The sequence below is a fragment of the Elgaria multicarinata genome, chromosome 1 (genome assembly GCF_023053635.1).
Source record: "Elgaria multicarinata webbii isolate HBS135686 ecotype San Diego chromosome 1, rElgMul1.1.pri, whole genome shotgun sequence".
Classification (NCBI taxonomy): domain Eukaryota; kingdom Metazoa; phylum Chordata; class Lepidosauria; order Squamata; family Anguidae; genus Elgaria; species Elgaria multicarinata.
This window is the reverse complement of record NC_086171.1, coordinates 56123429-56142692: the sequence shown is the minus strand read 5'-3', so window position 1 is coordinate 56142692 and position 19264 is coordinate 56123429. Positions and strand designations below refer to the sequence as shown.

General features: G+C 42.2%; 1 protein-coding gene across 1 annotated transcript in view; it reads right to left on the bottom strand.

Annotated features, from left to right (window-relative positions):
• ANKRD28 (ankyrin repeat domain 28) overlaps positions 1-18473 on the bottom strand; it is a 102620-nt gene extending 84147 nt beyond the window's left edge. The window contains exon 1 of the mRNA XM_063128690.1: positions 18308-18473. Coding sequence (XP_062984760.1) covers positions 18308-18334 — 27 coding nt within the window. The 5' untranslated portion in view covers positions 18335-18473. The remainder of the gene's footprint in view (positions 1-18307) is intronic.
• Between the last annotated feature and the right edge of the window lie 791 nt (positions 18474-19264).

Sequence of the window (19264 nt, the reverse complement as noted above, 5' to 3'; positions counted from 1 at the left end):
AGCTTCCATGGCCGAGTGGGGACTAGAACCCAGTTCTCCCAGCTCCCAGTCCAACACTTTAGACACTATACCACACTGGCTCACACATGACAGTCAACGGTGGGGTAAAAATTAACTTGACAGTTGTTTATTTAGGTGGTACTCCCCACACAACATGATGATAATAATAATAATAGTTTGGATTAGGATCAGCGTTGAGCTGACTATTAGTCTGTGCTGAGTTGACTCACTCATCCACCTCCCTCTGTCCTCCCACTAGTATCCCATCAGCCAATGCTGCCAAAAATCTATCCTGCCAGCTGGACTAGAGCGACAGCCACCGTTTTGATTGCTCTTGCCTTATGACTCTGTGGCTGATGAAATCAATAACAGTGGCCAAGGAAATAACCAACGGTGCCCTCTACACAACATGATAACCAATGGTAGTTCAACTAGCCAACTCTGCACAGTGTTGGTTATTTGTGATGGTTATTTTGGATAATTGGTTAAAAAAATTCCCTCCACACAACACAATAACCTATGGTGGGTTAAATAACCAACCTTCAACTATTTAAACCACCATTGGTTATTGTGTTGTCTGAACCCAGTCTGAATATATAGTCAGAAATCAGACATATTTATCAGCCTATAAAAGCTATTACAAATCAAACCACAACTAACCAATATAATTTACAGTAGTGTTTTCTCTCTCAAACAATTCCATAGTTCATGCAAACCATTTTTATGCATTTGCCAAGTTATATTCTCATTTTTGATGTCTGGAAAAAGTATTCTATCAAAACTGGCTGTCCACAGATTCTAATTACCATATAAACTACATTAAATAATGGTGAAGATCTTAATAGGTATACTGAGAGACAGACGTTAGTTCCTGCATCTCTTTCAAATAGTGCACATAGCTTGAAAGTGTAAGGTTATAAGAAACTCTCTTCACAATGAGTGGGGAAAGAGATACTTGTGAATAGATCTATGAACCTTAAGAATGCAGAAGACTTAAAGGCATTAAGAGCTGCTAAATTCTGTTTTGCCATTACCTTGAATTCTACAATTAACTAAGAATTGGGCAGTGAAACACCCACATTGCCTTTTTTCTTTCATGCCCATTAGGAGATTGGAAGCTGTCAATCTGATCTTTAAAAACCCACAGCTCCCCATGATGTCCCAACCAGAGAAACTATTATTTGTTAAACTATGCTTTGTGGTGAAAAACCAGAATCAAACCATGCTTCTGAAACCACAGTTTAAATAAACCACAGTTCCCCAAATTTGGACATCAGAGTGAACTATACTTAGTTTAAAACTGATGTGAATGCTTCCATTCTCCTCCTCTGATGTGCAGAAAGGGAGAGGAGATTGGGGAAGCACACATGCCCAATATTGCTGCAGCTCATTCAAGTAACGGGAAACCATGATTTCTGGTTAAGAATGAAACAAGCCACTGGTGGTGGTGAAGCCAAAAATTTAAGAATACCCTATTTCTTCGATTCTAAGACACACTTTTCCCCCCATATAAACATCTCTAAAAATGGGGTGCCTTAGAATCGCGGGTGTGTCTTAGGTTTTTTTTTTCTGTTGATGATACTGAAATCAGTGTGCGTCTTACAATCGATGGCGTCTTACATTCGAAGAAATACGGTACTACAAGTGATTAAAAAAGCGAAAGCTTGTTCTGTGTTTTAGAAGCAATATCACATTATCTCACTTGTACTCTGAATAAATGTTCTATTAGGGAGATCAAAAATAGACCTTAAATGTTTAAAATATACAGTTCAGGAGAGATGTCATTACACTTTTTTAAAGGATTTCATGGTCCTAGTCCATCCTCACAATGATCTCTCCCTCTCTCAGTACAAAAACAGAACAATAAGCGTATAGCGGCCCAGTTCAGACTATGGTTTTATATTTCTCCTTTCATACTTCCGTGCATACATAGGGACAAGACTGAAATCTTTTCTTTTTAGTTTTGAATTACATCAAAACTCAGAACTGTGGTTTATTCTAACTGTGGTGAGTTAACATACCAGCATCTGAAACAAAGGTTTGATCCCATTTTTCTTGAACTAATCACAGTTAGAATAAACCACAGTTGTCCAAGTTCAGACATAATGAGAAAGTGTGTTTATTCAAAGTCAAACATGGAAGCTTTCAGTGTCTTCTCATCAAGAATGAAGGAGAGAGGGGATGTGTGAACCTGGGGCTCACCACAGCTTACTTTTATAACCTTGAATGCCTGTCCAGACAACATGCTAAGCCATGGTTAGGCTGCTAAGCCTTTTGCAGCAAATGATTAGTGAGCATGTTTAAACTGTGCTTATGTAACCACCATGGCTAGGAATGGTTCACATGACACGCTGACCCTGTTCAGAAGACACGCTAAGCATTTTGAGCTAAATTTTATCGCGTAGCATGTCATGTTAACCATGACTTAGCACATCATGTGAACCATTCCTAGCCATGTTGGCTACGTAACCAAAGTTTAAACGTGCTCACTAATCATTTGCAGCAAAAAGGTTAGCGGCCTAACCATGGTTTAATATGTTGTCTGAACAGGCCTGCTAAGTAATGGTTCACACAACACACTAGACCATAATGTTTAGCTCAAAATGCTTAACCACTGTGGCTTAGTGGGTCGTCTGAACAGGGTCTAAGGAAGCAATCCTATGCACGTTTACACAGAAAAGAAGTCCTACAAAACTCAGGGCTCCCCAGACAGCATGCAGTGTTAGTATTATGCAGAAGTATTTTTGGTTGAATAACTAATACATAGGATGTATATATTTAATTATGTTGTATAATGATATATTGCAATATTGCTTTTTATGTGTTAATAAAAGTTTTCTTAAAAAATAAAAAATAAACATGCATAGGAATACACCCAAAAATAGCTTAGTGTTGTTGTTTTTCTGAATTGGGGCAACCTTTAAATAACTGTTAATGTAAACCTGATGTCACTCCTGATAATTAGCCTAGAACATAAAGTATTTCCAAAGTGTAGCATTTTTTAAGAGCCACTAATCCAGGGACCCCGATCTTTCTGGACCAGTGAGCACATTTGGGAATTTGAGAAATTGTTGTGGGTACCACCACAAAATGTTTCACATGAAGGATGTGGCTAGTCACTTAAGTGCTGTCATGGGGGCCTAGCTAATCAAATGTGAACTGAACGGGGGGGGGGGGGGGTGGAGAAAAATTGTGAGACCAGGAGGGAGTGGGAAATAGCAAGGCAAAAAAGGTAGAGGGGTGCAGAAGAGTGAAACTAAAAAGAGTGAGAAAGAAGGCTACCCTAACATTTCGAAGGTTTTTCTTAAAGGGGCAAAGGGGGGAGAGAACTTCATCAACACTGTTGGAGGCCCCCGTGGACAGCATGACATCCGTGGGTGCCACATTGGGGAATCCTCTGTAAGCAGTTACTTAAAGGACTACCTTCATCTATATCAGCCTGCCTGTACTTTAAGAAAAGCAACAGAGGCTGTTCTCACTTGCCCACCTTGCACCTTTTCCAGCTTTACAATATTCTTTTTGAGGTGTAGCAACACAGTATTCCAAATATGACTGCACCAAAGAATTCTATAAAAACAGTACAATATTGTCAGCTTTATTTTTTATTCATTTCCTAATGATCACCAATACGGATTTTGCCCTTTTCACAGCAGCCTCACACTGGGTTGACGATTTCATCGAACTAAACACCACAACCTTTTCTGGCCAGTCATCACCAGCTCATACACCATCAGCATATATGCAAAGTTAGGATTTTTTGCCCTAATCTGCCTCACTTTACACTTGCTTACATTGAATTACATTTGTTGTTTTAATGCCCTTTTCCCTCAGTGTGATCCATAAACTTGACCACCTCACTGCTTATCTCGAATTCCAGATCATTCCTGAATAAGTTAAAAAGCACTGGTCCCAATACAGTTCTTTGTTGGCCCTACTGTTTTCATCCCTCCATTTATTCCTACTTCCTGCTTCCAGTTCTTTAACTCATTTCCAGTCCATATGAGGACCTCTCCTCTTATCCCATGACTGCCAAGTTTGCTTCTGGATCTTTTGGTGATGGACTTTTAAAAAGTATTATTAATAATTACTGAATAATTCTTACAACAAAATTACTAAAACATATATAAGATATTAATACTACTATCAAAAATACTTTTGTCACCTTTATGGAGGCAAAAAAGTATAGGTTGAACTAAAAAGCGAATCCATGGTGAAACAATCACACAACTGTCATGTGCTAGTATCTGAATGTGTCTACTCAATCTACATTCTCAATAAGCCAAGTTACTTATATGGATTTACTATCAAGCAAAATGGAATTGGTACTTATTACATACTTCAGAAGAATGAAAGCTGTCATACAGAAATTAACTGCTACTTCACATTATGATAAATTTCTAATTCCTTTTTAAACAAGAACCAGGTTATTAGTTTATTCTTCAGCAGTAACTCCCACTAGTATGTACTGTATGTTCTGGGGCAGTGGTTCCCAAAGTGGGCAGTACCGGGATTGCATAGGGGGGCATTAAGAGGCAAAGGGGCAGCAGGGGGGTACTCAAAGTGGTCTCTTCCGAGAAGCGCCTCTCCAGAAGGTCTTAAAACCCAGGGACATTTTTATGGGAGAATGAAGTTTGGTCCCAAGACATATAAGGGGAAGAATCCACACATGCATTAATACCATTTAAGAAGAGTCCTTTTAACGGTGAATTGAAATGTTTCAAAAGCACCAAAATGCTAATGAAGTGACATACCCTGCTTCGTGTGCCCTGCCACGTCAGCTGCAAAACAGAGGTGTTCGCTCTTTTCCCTCCCTCGGCAAGCCTGCGGCAGGTGCTTCCCATTTAAAGGGGCTGCGCACAGCACTGCCCGTTTTTCATTCTCAGCTCCTCAGTTCAGCTCCTCTGCCCAGCCGCCACGGCTCAGCCCAGCAGGATCCAGAGGAGAGTGGCCCCTTTAAATGGGAAACACCCACCCCAGGCTTGCTGAGGGAGGGAGGGAAAAGAGAGTGAATGCCTCTGTTTGCAGCCGGCGTGGCGGGGCACACCGAGCAGGATATGTCTATTTATTAGCATTTTGGTGCTTTTGACTAAATGTGATACCTAATGTGATATCTAAATCACATTCTAGATATCTAAAATGTGATATCTAAATCACATTTTAGATATTACTAAATGTGATATCTAATATTCTTGCTAAATGACTACCGTATTTCTTCGATTCTAAGACGCACTTTTCCCCCTAAATAAACATGTCTAAAAATGGGGTGCGCCTTAGAATCGATGGCATCTTAGAATCGAAGAAATACGGTATCTACCCCTTCTTCCCACCCCTTCGGCGCCAACCAGCTTCCACTACCAACAGAAAACCCCAGTTCAAAGTCCATATAATCCCCCTAAGAAAGGCTCTCTCAAAAGCCTCACCAAAAAACAGCCAAGCGTTTTGTGGCACCGTAAAGACTAATAACACATACATTCGGGCACACAGTCCACTTGCGCGTGATGATGTGGGCACAGCGTCCACGAAGGCTTGCGCCCGAATAAATGGGTCAGTCTTTAAGGGGCCACGAGACTCTCCGCTGTTTTTAGCGCCACACCGCCTCACGCGCCTACGGCAACACCTCACAAAGTGACTTTCCTTCAATCCCGTTCAGCTCCGTTACCAGGGCAATGCCGCCACTGCCCCCCACGTCCTTCCCCTCACGTTGCCAAGGCGATGCCTCCGTGTCTCCTCTTTCCCACCTCACCGCCCACCCAGCCGCCCCCGCTTTGCCAGGCCGGTGCCGCTTACTCCTCCTTTCTCCACCTGCCCTCTGGGTAACACCCCAGTTCCGTACCTCACGCTTCCAACCCTCAAGCTCCTGCGCCTTCTTCACCTTCAGCCAGGCTCTCCTAGCGCCGCTTCAGAAAGCGCCTCCCTCAGCTCACGAGGGAGAGGCGGAGCGTGAGAAGGAAGTGCCGCCTCAAACTACAGAGCCGCGGCGAAGGCTAGAACGGGGGGGGATGTGAGGCCAAGGCATAGAGAGGACAAGGGACAGAAGGGCGCACGGCGGAGCATAGAGAGCGCGGCACAAGTTTGAGGCCTCTTCGGAAAGTGTGTGTGGCGGGGGGGCGTGCAGTGTCGGACCGTCACAACACGCCACGCCCCCTCCCTTTCCTTCTCCCATCTCCTGAGAGTGTGAGGTTGGCTGGCCTTGACAACAGGCCCCGCCCCCGCCCGCCCTCCTTCTCGCCGCCACAATCCGGAATCGTGCGATGTCGTCCAAGCGCGTGCGATCTTGCTCATGACGAGAGTTTTATCAATTACTGTATTTCTTCAATTCTAAGACGTGCTTTCCCCCCATATAAACATCTCTAAAAACGGGATGTGTCTTAGAATCAAAGCTTTTTTTCCCTGTTGGTGGCACTGAAATTAATGTGCGCCTTAGAATCGATGGCGTCTTACAATCGAAGAAATACGGTATCAGACTTTGAAAAGATATCACTGGATCAAGTTCATCAATTATGTTTAATTGAATAAACTAAAAAAATGTAAATGGATTTTGAGTAAATATTCAATTAATTGTTACTGTTTTAAATTTTCTTGTTATTATCTTCCTTAGTGGGTCGTTGAAAACCGCTATTCTGAATAATGATTTTTATAGTGTAGGGTAGGGGGCACTGGGCATGAGTTTGTGAAACCAAGGGGGCTGTTACATGAAAAAGTTTGGGAACTACTGTTCTAGGGACTTTTTTTAGGCCAGGCAGGGATCAGGACTGACTGAGAAGCTATTTATGATAGGTACTTCTCTAGCAGTCCCCATTTTTCCTCCTTATTTAAATATCACTTCTCAACCGAAGGAACCTCCAAGGCAACTAAAATCTTAGACAAATATAACAAAACATGAAGAAGTACATTACTGGCACACTAACTCATACCAATAGTAAAAATAGAGCATCAATAAACCACCAAGTTCAATAAGAGAGCAGCAGAGTAAAAAAACTAATAGCAGTCAACCAGTAAAAACAAATACCAGTTCTTTGTAAGGCACAATGTACATAGATGGTGCTATAGAAACAGACAAACAATCACTAATCTCAGCCACAGGTTTAGAACCTTCACAGCCTTCCTAGAAGCAGATAGAAGAGAATTGGGTGTTACCTACATATTGATTATACCATATTTGAAATCTCCAGATAGTGTCTCTCCCAGAGATTTTCACATATTTAAAAGTGTAACACAAAACAATGTAAGTCATCAGCTAGAGCAGAGATAGGGAGACCTCGAGCTTCCAGGATCTACTTTGCTTGTCACTTCAGCCTGAAGATCAACCAGCCAGAGCCAGGTGCAAACTAGGGAAGAGGGGAGTGGACATAATGCACTTAGAATTAAGAAACAGGGCACCCTTTTCAGTAGCAAAACAATTCATAGTTCTCTAGCATACAACTCCACTACTGTTTTCTTCATTTTAACAGCCTTATTTAAGGGGGGACGGGGAGCCTTATTTTTGTTGCTATTATTAAACAGTTGGAAGTTAGAAACGTTTGCTGATCACTGATAGATAGCTCAGAGATCTTCCAGTAGATCCCGGTGTACCTTCTGCCTACCCATGACCTAGAGCAAACAAATAAGCTGTTTCAATTTTTAATGAAACTCATATGGGACTTTAACAATAAGGAGATCTTTGAAAAGTACTATTCTGATTAAAGGTAACAGTTTGATTCATGCAGGAGAAGAAGCAGAAAAGACAATTTTACACACTATAGTATATAGGAATTTATAATAAAAAGTATTTCACACCTCCTTTTAAAAGAAAGTATCTCATAAGATTTCACACACACACACACACCGAATCTCACCCCATCTGCCATAGCTTTACAACTATAGATTAGGGCCAACAAAGAGTAGAGCTTGGATGAGAGAGTTTAGACCGCCAGAAGGAAGGAAGAGGAGAAAAGAGTTCTTTGCCAATTCTTTGGCTTTAGATTTCGAGTACTGGTGGTAGTGCTGTATGAATGTTTGTTTCTCATAGCATAGATAGATGCCTGACTTTGTTGTAGGTGTGAAAATGTTTGCACATCAAAACAGCTGTAGCTGACATTTCCTTATGTACCTTGTTCCTTGGTTTCCCAGAACGCACAGCAAGACAATTGTACATATATGTATAACATCTTTTAGTTATATTCATGTTATAAACGTTTAAAATATATTACCAAAGCTGCAGGAACTATTTTATTAAAGTCTTTATTTGAAACAAAATGTCTGAGGTGGAATTGATGTTTTAATGTCAAATTCAGGTGAACTGACATTATTACTGTAAAATTATGGGTATAGCTCCTGAATATCTGCTAAGTGAGAAATTTGTGAGACATTTAGATTAGATGTAGATGGAATGTTTGACGGAAAACAGGACTAAGAGCTGTGATGGAGTATGACGCCAAACAAGACAGACATTCTCTGCCCCCTGAATTCTAGACATTTTGTAGACAATGCTTCCACTTTTTCAAATATCAACAAAAGTCAACTGCTAGTATGTAGACCAATGCAAAAATATGTAAACGTGATATAGAATACTCAAATAAAGGTTATGTAAGAAGCAGCAAGTCAAATCAGCTAAGTTTCAAGAAAGCAGACATAGGTTCAGAAGAAATGCTGACAATACAAAAATCCTAGTTTGTTGTAGCATGGAGGGAACTTGCTCGCTTGTTAAGTCAGTGACCCAGTTCACGCATCACTGTTATGAGTGGAGCACGCATATGAACCAGGAAACTACAAATTAAACAACCCAGAGTTAACTCAACAATTTTCATGGTTTATTGATGGTTTAACTCTGGGTTGCACATCACGAAACACCCAGTAACAGGGCATCCCTCAGCTGTTGATTAAAAGTGGAAATGATGAGCATGCTGTTTATGCACTCCACTAATCCCCACAATTCCTGGATTAAACAAGACAAGAACTATCACCATGATGTGCAAACCGGGTCAGCATTCCATGATGTCCAAACCAAGAAACTAGGTTAACTATCTCCTACAATCCTGTTTTGCAAACCAGAATCAAACCATGGTTTAGAATTCTATTTAGCATTTAAATCACTTTTTTTTTAGTTCAGACATCACAGGAAACTGGTTGAATAAAAAAAGAAAACATCCTCTCAAGTTTGGCATAGGAGCAGCAGAAAAAGAAGGGGCAGAAGGGAGCACTTGCACTTGTTAATTATTCACACACTAAGAAATCACAGTTTGTAGGAGCAGGAGTATTCAATACTCCTAGTTGTTACATAGATTTGTTAGCCACCTTAGATTAAGCACCTTACCATCTACATCCTTTGCTTAGCCATCTACCGTGTATGTGCCATATCACGAGATGCAGTTAGATAATACAATCCCTTTCAAATAAGAATTTGAATTTGATTTATAAATCAGTTACCCTTCATTAGCTCTGTCCAGTGGGACTGTTAAAAGCCAGCCAAATATTGAGCTTGGGCACTTCAAGGAAATTATCAGTCACTGCTATGCGTGAACATCCTTGCATTTTCCCAACACTTACTATTTCTATACCCGCCTTTTTTCCAGGATTGTTCCGGGAACATCCCTGTGCATGCAAATGACACAGAGAGTATCCAGGAAGCAGGCAGGGATGATCCCTCCATTTCCCTGGGATAATCCTTAGGTGTAGAAAGGGCCTAAGATAAATGGACATACTGAACAGTTATCATTTTTCCCACTAGTAAAATTCAGCCACCTCATACAGCACTCTGGAAAATAAAACGTGTCTGATGTAAGGTATCTATTTAAGACAGGAGTCGGCAATCTGCAGCTCTCAAAGGCCACTGGTCTGGCCCACTGTAAGTGTGCCACAATTTCATCTCCCATGCCAAGACAGTGCAACTGTCCTGGGAAAGAGGGCATGCAGGGATACAAGGTATTTGAAAGACTATCAGCAGTCTTACTGAGTTGTCAGGATAAGTCTTTCCCACAAACTGTTTCCTAGCATAATCAATCCCAATACAGCCAGGGGCATAGAAAGAGCGTTAGCCTCACCTTGTGTGTGTGCACATGCATGCATATGTGTTTGTAGGCAGACCCCCAAGCTGCCACCCTTGAGGCTGAAAAAGTTGCCTAACCTGATTTAAGAAAGCAGGAACAGCTCTAAGGAGCGCTTCAGATAATATAAGTTTTGCTATATAAAAAGCAGCTCTATGTAAAAGTTGACAGAATAGCACATGTGATCATTACTGTACATCTATGGAAATAAACTAAAAGCAATAAAAGCATAACATATGAAGCAGCCCTGAGAATACAACAGCAATGATAATCTAGACCAGCCTTGCACAATCTGGTGCCCTATAGGTGATTTGGACTTCAACTCCAATCTGCTTCAGCCACTATGGCCAATGCCCAAAATGCCCTTCATGTTTTGGACCAGGTTGGGGAAAGCGAGGCTAGACAACATTAAACTGTATGTATGCCAGTGAAAAAGATCAATCTGAAACCATGGTATAGGACAACCATTTTACTAAAAGTGTGTGATTATATAAACCATTATAGAGAAATGAAAGATTGCAGCATTCCTAATAGCATAATCCTATGCCATCTGAACAAGAGAATACAGACTGGAGTCCCTGATAATGGCAGAACTTGAAGATCCCTCTATAGCAAGGAATCTTTTCTAGCATATAACGAGGGTTACACCAACACAAAGTTACTTCACCGCTAGTGCAATGGTCAAAACCAAGTGATGGGAGCCTATCAGATAAGGAGCAGGACCTAGTTGGGATTGTAAACTCCCTCAGACTGCATTCTTCCCCCAGCAAGAGTATAACAAATATACTGCCAAAGAGATACATATATTAAAACATTTCCACTTACTCTACTGAGAGTCCAAACACCCTGCAAAAACCACCTCTCATTCCAACATCACAGCTACCACATATGACATAGCCAAATAGTTCTGCTGTTAATTGTGGCAAACTAAGAGCACTATATAAACCTGCCAATTAACCCATAACTCAAATTATAAGGGTTCATGGCCTGAGGATGTATCATTCTAGTCTCATTTTATGCCAATGTAGAGCACAAAAGAGGGAACTGTAGTAATAGGAACTATGATGAAACAACATTTGACTGAAGAGAACACTTTGCATAACCAGTCTGAACTCAGAATATATTGCCAACACTTCTCTACTTAAAACCTTTTTAAAGGTATGCCATCTACCTTTACAGGTATCTTTCTGCTCTTGGAATGCACCACATAAAGGTAAGAGGAGGGGAAGGATACCACTCCTCAAAGTAGGATTGCTGCAGATGTCCCCCATGACTCTTCAGATCCTGGCTAACAAATCCTTCCTCTCAAAAAGGAGACAAGTATGCACTATGCAGAAAGGGGGACCCTGAACACCAAGTACTTCACTCTAACCATTGTTACAGCTGTTCAGAAAAGGCGGCACAGCTCACACCTGTAATCTCTACATAGGTCAGCTCTCTATTTATGAATGCCTGGCACACTAATTCAAATATTGCTACTGCAGGTCCTCATGACCCCTTTCATTTTGTAGGATCATGACCTGGGCACACAAAGCAAGATGTGTTCTACTGCAGTGATATGAACTAGGCAACTATTTTCTCAATAGTCTTCCAACAAGTGAATCCCCAAGTGTGGATAGTAGAGGGACCACCATAGGGGAGGCATGGGATTTGAGATGGTACCACTCTCTCTGACTCAGCTGCATACTACCACCTAGTGAGCACCAGCTCAGAGGCACTATATGCTGCAGGTGCTAAACCTCTTTAGGGTTTTTTCCACACAGCTCTCAACAACACACACATAAATGTTGAGTGCAGGTAGACCATAAGTGAGGCCTCTAGGAAGACCAACAATAGTAGGCAGTATACATCCAGTCTTTCCACTACAGGGTTGCCCCATTCTGTTCCTCAGACTCCTGTACCTATGCAAGCTACTCAAACAGGTAAAGCCAGACCGAGCATGGAGAAAAACCTACACCTATCCTCTGCAGTCATGCCACTTTCAATGAAACAGGATCCCAGCTAGAACAAGACTGATAACCCCATTCATACACTGTCCAATAAAACTTTTCAATGTGCTATAGTTGTTCTGTGTTAATGGGATTTAGCAAATACCAATTCTTCCCCTCCCTTCTCTTACTTGTTTCTGTTCTCCAGGATGTCTCTCTCAGTGAGAGATCTACACAAGCTTCTCCAGCACCACATTCCACCAAGGCTAGGTATCTTTATTTATTTATTAGTAATGTTTATATACTGCTTAATTGAAACAAATTGTAAAGCAGTTTAAAAATACAAAGCAAAACAAAAAATAAAACACATAAGTATCATGAAGTTTGTTCAAAAATAGCTCATGGCTGGGGGAAAGCCAAAGTAAACAGATATAATATCAATAAATGCTTAAAAAATACTAGTGTTGAGGCCTGCCTTACCACAGAGAAGAAAATCATTCCATAGAGTGGGTGTCACTGCAGAGAATGCCTGTGTCCCTGCTGCCACCAAATGGAAATCTGTAGGCCACAGTTTAGACAACTTGGCTTCCATGAAGATCATGGTCTGGGAGATCAGTATAGGGGGAGACATTCTTTGAGGTAACCTGGTAATACCAACATTTTAAACCTAGCTCAGTAGCAGACTGGTAGCCATTATAGATCCCTTCGCACAGACATGTGTTTGCAGTAAGACACCCCAGTCAATTACGTGGGCAGGATCTACACTACTGCTTTAAAGCGCTTTAAAGCACTTTTGACAACTGTTGGGACCCAGGACACACTCCATATACCGTTTTCAAAACTGTTACAAAGTGCTTTAAAGCAGTAGCGTAGATCCAGCCTAGTCACTGCATCTTCTCCCTTTGGCCACTTGATCCAGAGTAGTATTCAACTACTTTGCAATCTCCCTAGACAAGGTGGATTTGATTTAAATCACTACTCAGAAAGACTTGATTTAATCATGTGACTTCCCCCCCCCAAAAAAAAAGTGCACGCTTCCTCGCTATATTTTACACAACTCAGAGTTACCAAAGACTCATTCTTGCTGGTATAATCTTAATATTTACAACCAGATGAACATTTCATTTTTAGAATAGCAACTTTTCAGATTAGTTTTACAGTTATATAAAAAAATACTGATTTAGTTATACTACTAGAAACACATCATAGATAATTATGAAATTATTTTGAGGTGAACTATCTCCAGTTTAATAGGTTAATCATTCTTATTTGGGCAACTTTTCTGCTGTACTTTATTGGAAGGAAAACAATCGTACAGAAACCTCTGGAAGAGCATAACATTGTGAATGGATTAATGGAATTCATTTGCCAAAAAATTTAAACAGCCTCATGCTACATAATTAAAAACTAATCCTTATTTCATGATGAATAACCTTTGGGCTATAATGTATCTTAAACAGAAAACTATCTTTAGATAGATTTTTCCTCAAAAAGCATTTTATTAAAAAAAAATCCAATTTAAACAAAAAATATTTAAATTTTAAAAAATCATTTAAAAAAATCATCGATTTTTATCCACCCTGTCCCTAGATACTGCTGGAGTGATAAATTATGTAGTTAGAATAGGTGGGTCCAGGTTACCTGCAGGATTGCCTTCCCCCATGCAATCTGCCACACACACTCAGGTCCTCTGGGAAGAATTTACTCCAGTCAGCCAAAACTAGGCTGACAACCATTACCCAGAAGACCTTCTCTTCTGCCACTCCCAGACTGTGGAACGGCCTGCTGGAAGAGATTTGCCAACTTAACAGTCTTTCCAAATTTAAGAAAGCCATAAAGGCTGATCTCTTCCAGGAGGCCTACCCAGTCAAATTTTAAGATGTCTGACTGTTATTCTAACAATGTATTCATTTTATATGTTTTCAACCAGTTTTATGTATTTTATAGTATTTTTGTATTGTGTTGTTCCCCACCTCAATCCAGAGGGAGAGGCGGGAAATTAATTAATTAATTTCTACTGGGAAAGTTCTCCTATGTGTGAAACCTGTGCTACTCCTCAGGAGGTAGAGCTCCTTATGGGAATCACTCAGTCCTATTGTATAATGCTGGGATTGTGGGCTGGTGGATTACAATAATCCATGATGTGTTGTCTTCCTGTGGTATTTGCAGGCCACCAACATAGCAGGGCTGTTCCTGTGGTTGTGTGGGCTAGTTCTGACTATTTCCACTCTTTTGCCTCTGACATGGATGTTGCTGGCCTGGTATACAAAAGGCCAGTTTTGCCTCAATTGCACAACATAAAGGCAATTCTCTAGTACAGGGATGCAGAGTCTCTTTCTAACTGAATTCCATTTCAGAGCTTTCAAGGCTGCATTCCACCAAAGAGGCAGGGTGGAAAACAACAAAATTACCAGCATATTTTAACTTAAAGTTCTTAAGGCAGAATCCTATGTATGTTTACACATGAAAAAGTCCTACATATCCCAGCCAGCCATGCTGGCTAATAAATGATGGAACCTGGAGGACCTTTTCTGAGCCAGTGTAGTGTAGTGGCTAAAGTGTTGGACTAGGAGTTGGGAGATCCAGATTCTAGTCCCCACTCAGCCATGGAAACCCACTGGATGACTTTGGGCCAATCACAGACTCTCAGCCCAACCTACCTCACAGGGTTGTTGTTGTGAGGATAAAATAGAGAAGAGGAGGATTATGTATGCCACCTTGGGTTCCTTGGAAGGGAAAAGGTGGGATATAAATGTCATAAATAAATATACATAAGATTGCTTTCTTACTGCCAGTAGCTAAACCTTAGGAGAGACATTTCAACTTTTCAGAATGGGGAAAAACTGCAGAAAGGCCAGGAAACTATTAAACAGCCAGTGGCTAGGGGAAATGGGTGGGGCCATGCAAAGGGTGTGTGGCAATCTGGGATGCCAGGAGGGCTAGATTTGCCCCCTGGTCCTGATGTGTTGCACCTCTGCTCTAGCAGAATTCAATCCCACTTCTTCCAGTTTCGCACCCCAGAGAGCTAACATGGGATTCCACTGTGACTTTCCTCAGCACCAGCCTTTCCCTCCCTAGCAGGAACCTGTTTCTCCTCACATGGGTATTGTTCCCTAAGCAGAATGTGAGCCCTTGACCTGTGGAGCCTGTGCATTTCCCCCAGTGTGCTATTCAACTGTTGGGAGTATTCTTCTGAACTGTCCATCCTTCCCTGTGTTGGGCAGTCCAAAGTGTCCTTGTTTACAAAGTTCTATGTGTCAGTGGCACAAGAGATTTAGACTCCTGACTGCAGGGATCCCTTGAGCCCGTCAGTTGCTAGGCATGCCACAGTAGCTGACACTATTGAAGGTGCTGTAGTGTCCTTGTGCCTGGATGGTTACAACTTATGGATAAGGGCAACACCACTGCAGCATTTCCCAATTTTGGGGCAAGGATTGACACTTTCCATGCATGGCTATCATCAGCATGCCACTGCCACTCTGTGACTACAACACTGCCATGAATAAATAATAATAATGGGTAATGAGAGAGAGCCTGTCTGAGATGCTCTGTTCTCTCTAGCTTATAATGCTGACATTAGCTTGGACTTCTGACTTAGCTACCCTGATGTCTGCAGGACAACAGCATAGCAGGACTAGTGAACTGCTCTGTAGTTCCTAGAATTCTAAATAAAAATAGTATTTATTTGGAAACAATTTTAGAAGCACTAGGAAGTTTCTAAGGGTACAGTCCTTTGCATGTATCAACATAAAAAAGAGAGTCCTGCAATCTCAGCATTCCCCAGCTAGACATGATCCAAAAGCTGGCAGTTAATATACTAAAATAAAAGTAATGTTTTCAACCAACCAGAACAGTATGTTTAATTTCACATTGCAATTTTATTGCATAGATATAGGGAATGTTTTATTTCCAGAGTTTCTCTCAGTTGGGATTGTTCAATAAGTCAGCCTTCACAAAAAGTTCAACAGCAATGCACCAAATTGTTAACAACCTCCAATAATCACTTGATACCAGTCATTTCACAATTCCAGTTATTAAAATACCTCAGCTGCACTTCAAATTGTGTCTTCCATCCCACTTCTTAAAAAATAAATGAACATTTGTGCTAGCACATCCCCAATGTATAAGTCCTTTCAAATGTGATTGTTCCCCCCATACACACATTTTGTTTGGTAATATATAGAGACTGTACATAGTATGTTTGCATTTTTATATAGGGAACATATTCAAGCAATACAATGATTTTGCAAGACACACCTTTCCTTCCCCGCAAGATGGGGTCTAGTTCTCTCATATCACCACACTGACACTCTGAGAAAATGAAAATAGGTTTATTTATTTCACTGATTAAAAAAACAAAATGGATTTCAGCTCTAGGAATACAATGTAAGAATAAGGAGACATAGTAGTGCGGAATTGGAACGTGTTCATCTTTGAAGTATTTCTCATGCCTATGAGTAAGGATGTACAACCATGGGAAAAGTCTGCTAACAGGAAATAAAAAACTGGTATGAGGCAGATATAAGAATATTAACTAAACAATGATCAATCAGCAGGAGAACAGGTCTAGAAAGAGCCCCAGTATAATGCAAATGTGTGTTCATTTCAGAAAAGGCAATATAGGAAGCTAGAAGACTGTAATAACTTTAAATAAACAACACAATATTCAACATGTCAAGGCCAGAAAGAGAAGTCCTGAAACATGCAACAGAAGCATGTTTGTGATAATTGAGAATCCTGCTATGTAATAAACATAGCTAGACAAAAGTCTAAATGCATATATTGACAGGAAGAAAAGCAAGTCAATGTTTCCCACTGGCAGCGAACCTTTGAGAAAGAAAAAACTTTGCAAAAGCAACATGAATAATTTACTAGAGGCGGAGGTGGAGAGAAAGAGATGGACACTTAATATGCCAGATAAGTAAAATACTGCAAAAAAAATGGACTGTTCTCTTTTCTAGCCTTCAGCTGAGGAAATAGAATTCAAAATATTTTTCTAACTAATAGAAACTACAGAAGCTAATAAGGATATCATGGTATAATCACAGAAAACCAGAGACAGTGTGATTAGTGTTGGTTTAGGAATAGGACAATCTGGGTTCAAATCCTTGCTCAGCTGTTTAACTCACACTAGGTGACTAAAACATTTGATTCCAGCTAGACCTCTCTCACAGGGTTATAATGAAGACAAAATAAAATAGACATTTATAACTTGAGGTCTTTGAGGGATGGGCCACAAACATGACAAAAATACAAATAAAATCTGGCATCTGTATTGCTTACAGCAGCACTGCATTAAAATGGACTGGGATACCAGAGAGTTAAGGGCATGAGTATCAGATAGGACGATGAGATTCATTTTAAATAGATCAGGCTGAAAGGCAGATGCATGCCAGTGTGTTATTTGAGCCCCTTAGATACATGTACAACACTGTATGATAGGGGACAGCCTACATTAAGCAGGCTGGTGCATTTAGCAGAACGCTCTTACATTAGATACCTCTGGTGGAATGAACACTAATTTGCCAGAAACAGAACAAGCCACTGCTGGTGGGATTCCGATCGGACCCCCATAGGAAAAGAGGGTGCTGGACTAGATGGGCCTTTGCTGCGATCCACCAGGGCTCTTCTGATGTTCTCTGAACAGTATGAGTAGTCACTTTGGCAACTGCCATGTAGGGCAAAAGGGCATCGCTTTCTGTCCAGTTTGCACAGCCGCCTGTAGTCAAGTGCATAAAGGTGCAAGTGGAGACATACGCAGGGAGCTAGTGAGCATGATAAAGGGGGGCGTGCGCCGACTCTGTGCGCTCTTGTGTGCATGTGCGAGGGCCGGCCTTGAGCGCACGAGGATACCGGGAATAAGGGCAAGATAAGAGGGGAAACGATTCGCTGCCACCTGTTAGGCCTAGGCCACAGAGTAACCTGGGAAAAGGAGGAGGAGCAGCCCGGAGATATAGTAGGAGGTGAAGAGCGGGGAGGAAGAGAATAAGGGGGTGGGGATTCCGCAGCAGCACAACCACCACACCACTCCCAGCCGTTTCCCGGGCGGGCGGGCGCGCTCACCAATCAATCCCCTCAGCTACTCGAGAGGCAGGCGCCCGCTCCGTCGTGTTTCCTCTCACACACACATGCACCGTCACCGCGCCTGAAGCCATTCAGCGCAGTGGGGGCACGACAACCCCACCCACCCCTCTCCGTTCCCAATGCCGCCATAGTGGCTCCTTTTTCCCCACCACCACAGCGTGTCACCCTCACCCGAGAGGGAAAACGGCCGGCCAGACTCGCCCCCCTCAGAGACGATAAGGCTGGCGACGGCACGGCCACTCCCCCCACCCCCAACGGCTCTGAGGCACCCACCTGCTCGCGCAGCTTGAGGAAAACCATGGCGAGGCCGCCACTACCCCGCCTCCTTCCCCTCACGGTCCGCCACCGCTGCTCTTTGCCGCCGCCAACGACTCCTTCCTCAGCAGCCCCGCCTCCTCCGCCGCCTGGGCCGCTTTGCCCGTGCACGCAGGCCACGCCCTCAGCCACGCCCCCGCCTCCTGGCGCTGCTGCTGCGAGGCGCGCGGAGAGGCCGGTACGGGGCGGGGGCGAGAGTTACCTCTTTGCCCCGCCCCCTCTCGGCTCACACATTCTCTCTCTTTCAGCGTCCTTTCACTGGGTAATGTGCATAGGAGCGGATATAATCCGTCCCGCCTCTTTTTCTCTTTACGCCTCTGCTACGACGTCCGTCACTCACTACCAAAGGCAGTGCTGATTGGATCAGGCGCGGAGCGACGAGGGCGGAAGAATGTTTTTTTAAAAATATATGTATGTGTATTACAAAAAGCAAGGGCAACGCTGATTGGAAGATAGGATGGCTTGCGGGTGGGAAATCATGTGTGATTGGTTGAAATGGGATAAGCGAGGGAAGAATCGGGAGAGAGAGAGAATACTCTGACCATGACAGATGTGGGGAGGCCTCTAGGAAAAGAGGGTTGGACAGATGAGCTAGATTAGGACGATGTGAAGGTGTATCGCCCTGATGACTGCAGTGTATTTTATCCCGCCTCCCTTTCCCAGTTTAAGCTACAGTCCTGTACCTATTGAATGCAATGGGACTGCTTCTTAGTACACATCCATAGGATTACTCTGTGGAAGAGAAGGCGGGAGATAAATACACAGATTCAGTATTTCTCTGGGCATCTGGAATCTCATAAAACAGCCACACTTGCAGCAGGTTAATATCTCTGCATGTAATTCCTATACTTCGTACATGGTCTACTCTTGGGTTTTAGATTTGATTCCTACATAGAAGTTCGGGTGTGTTTTAGA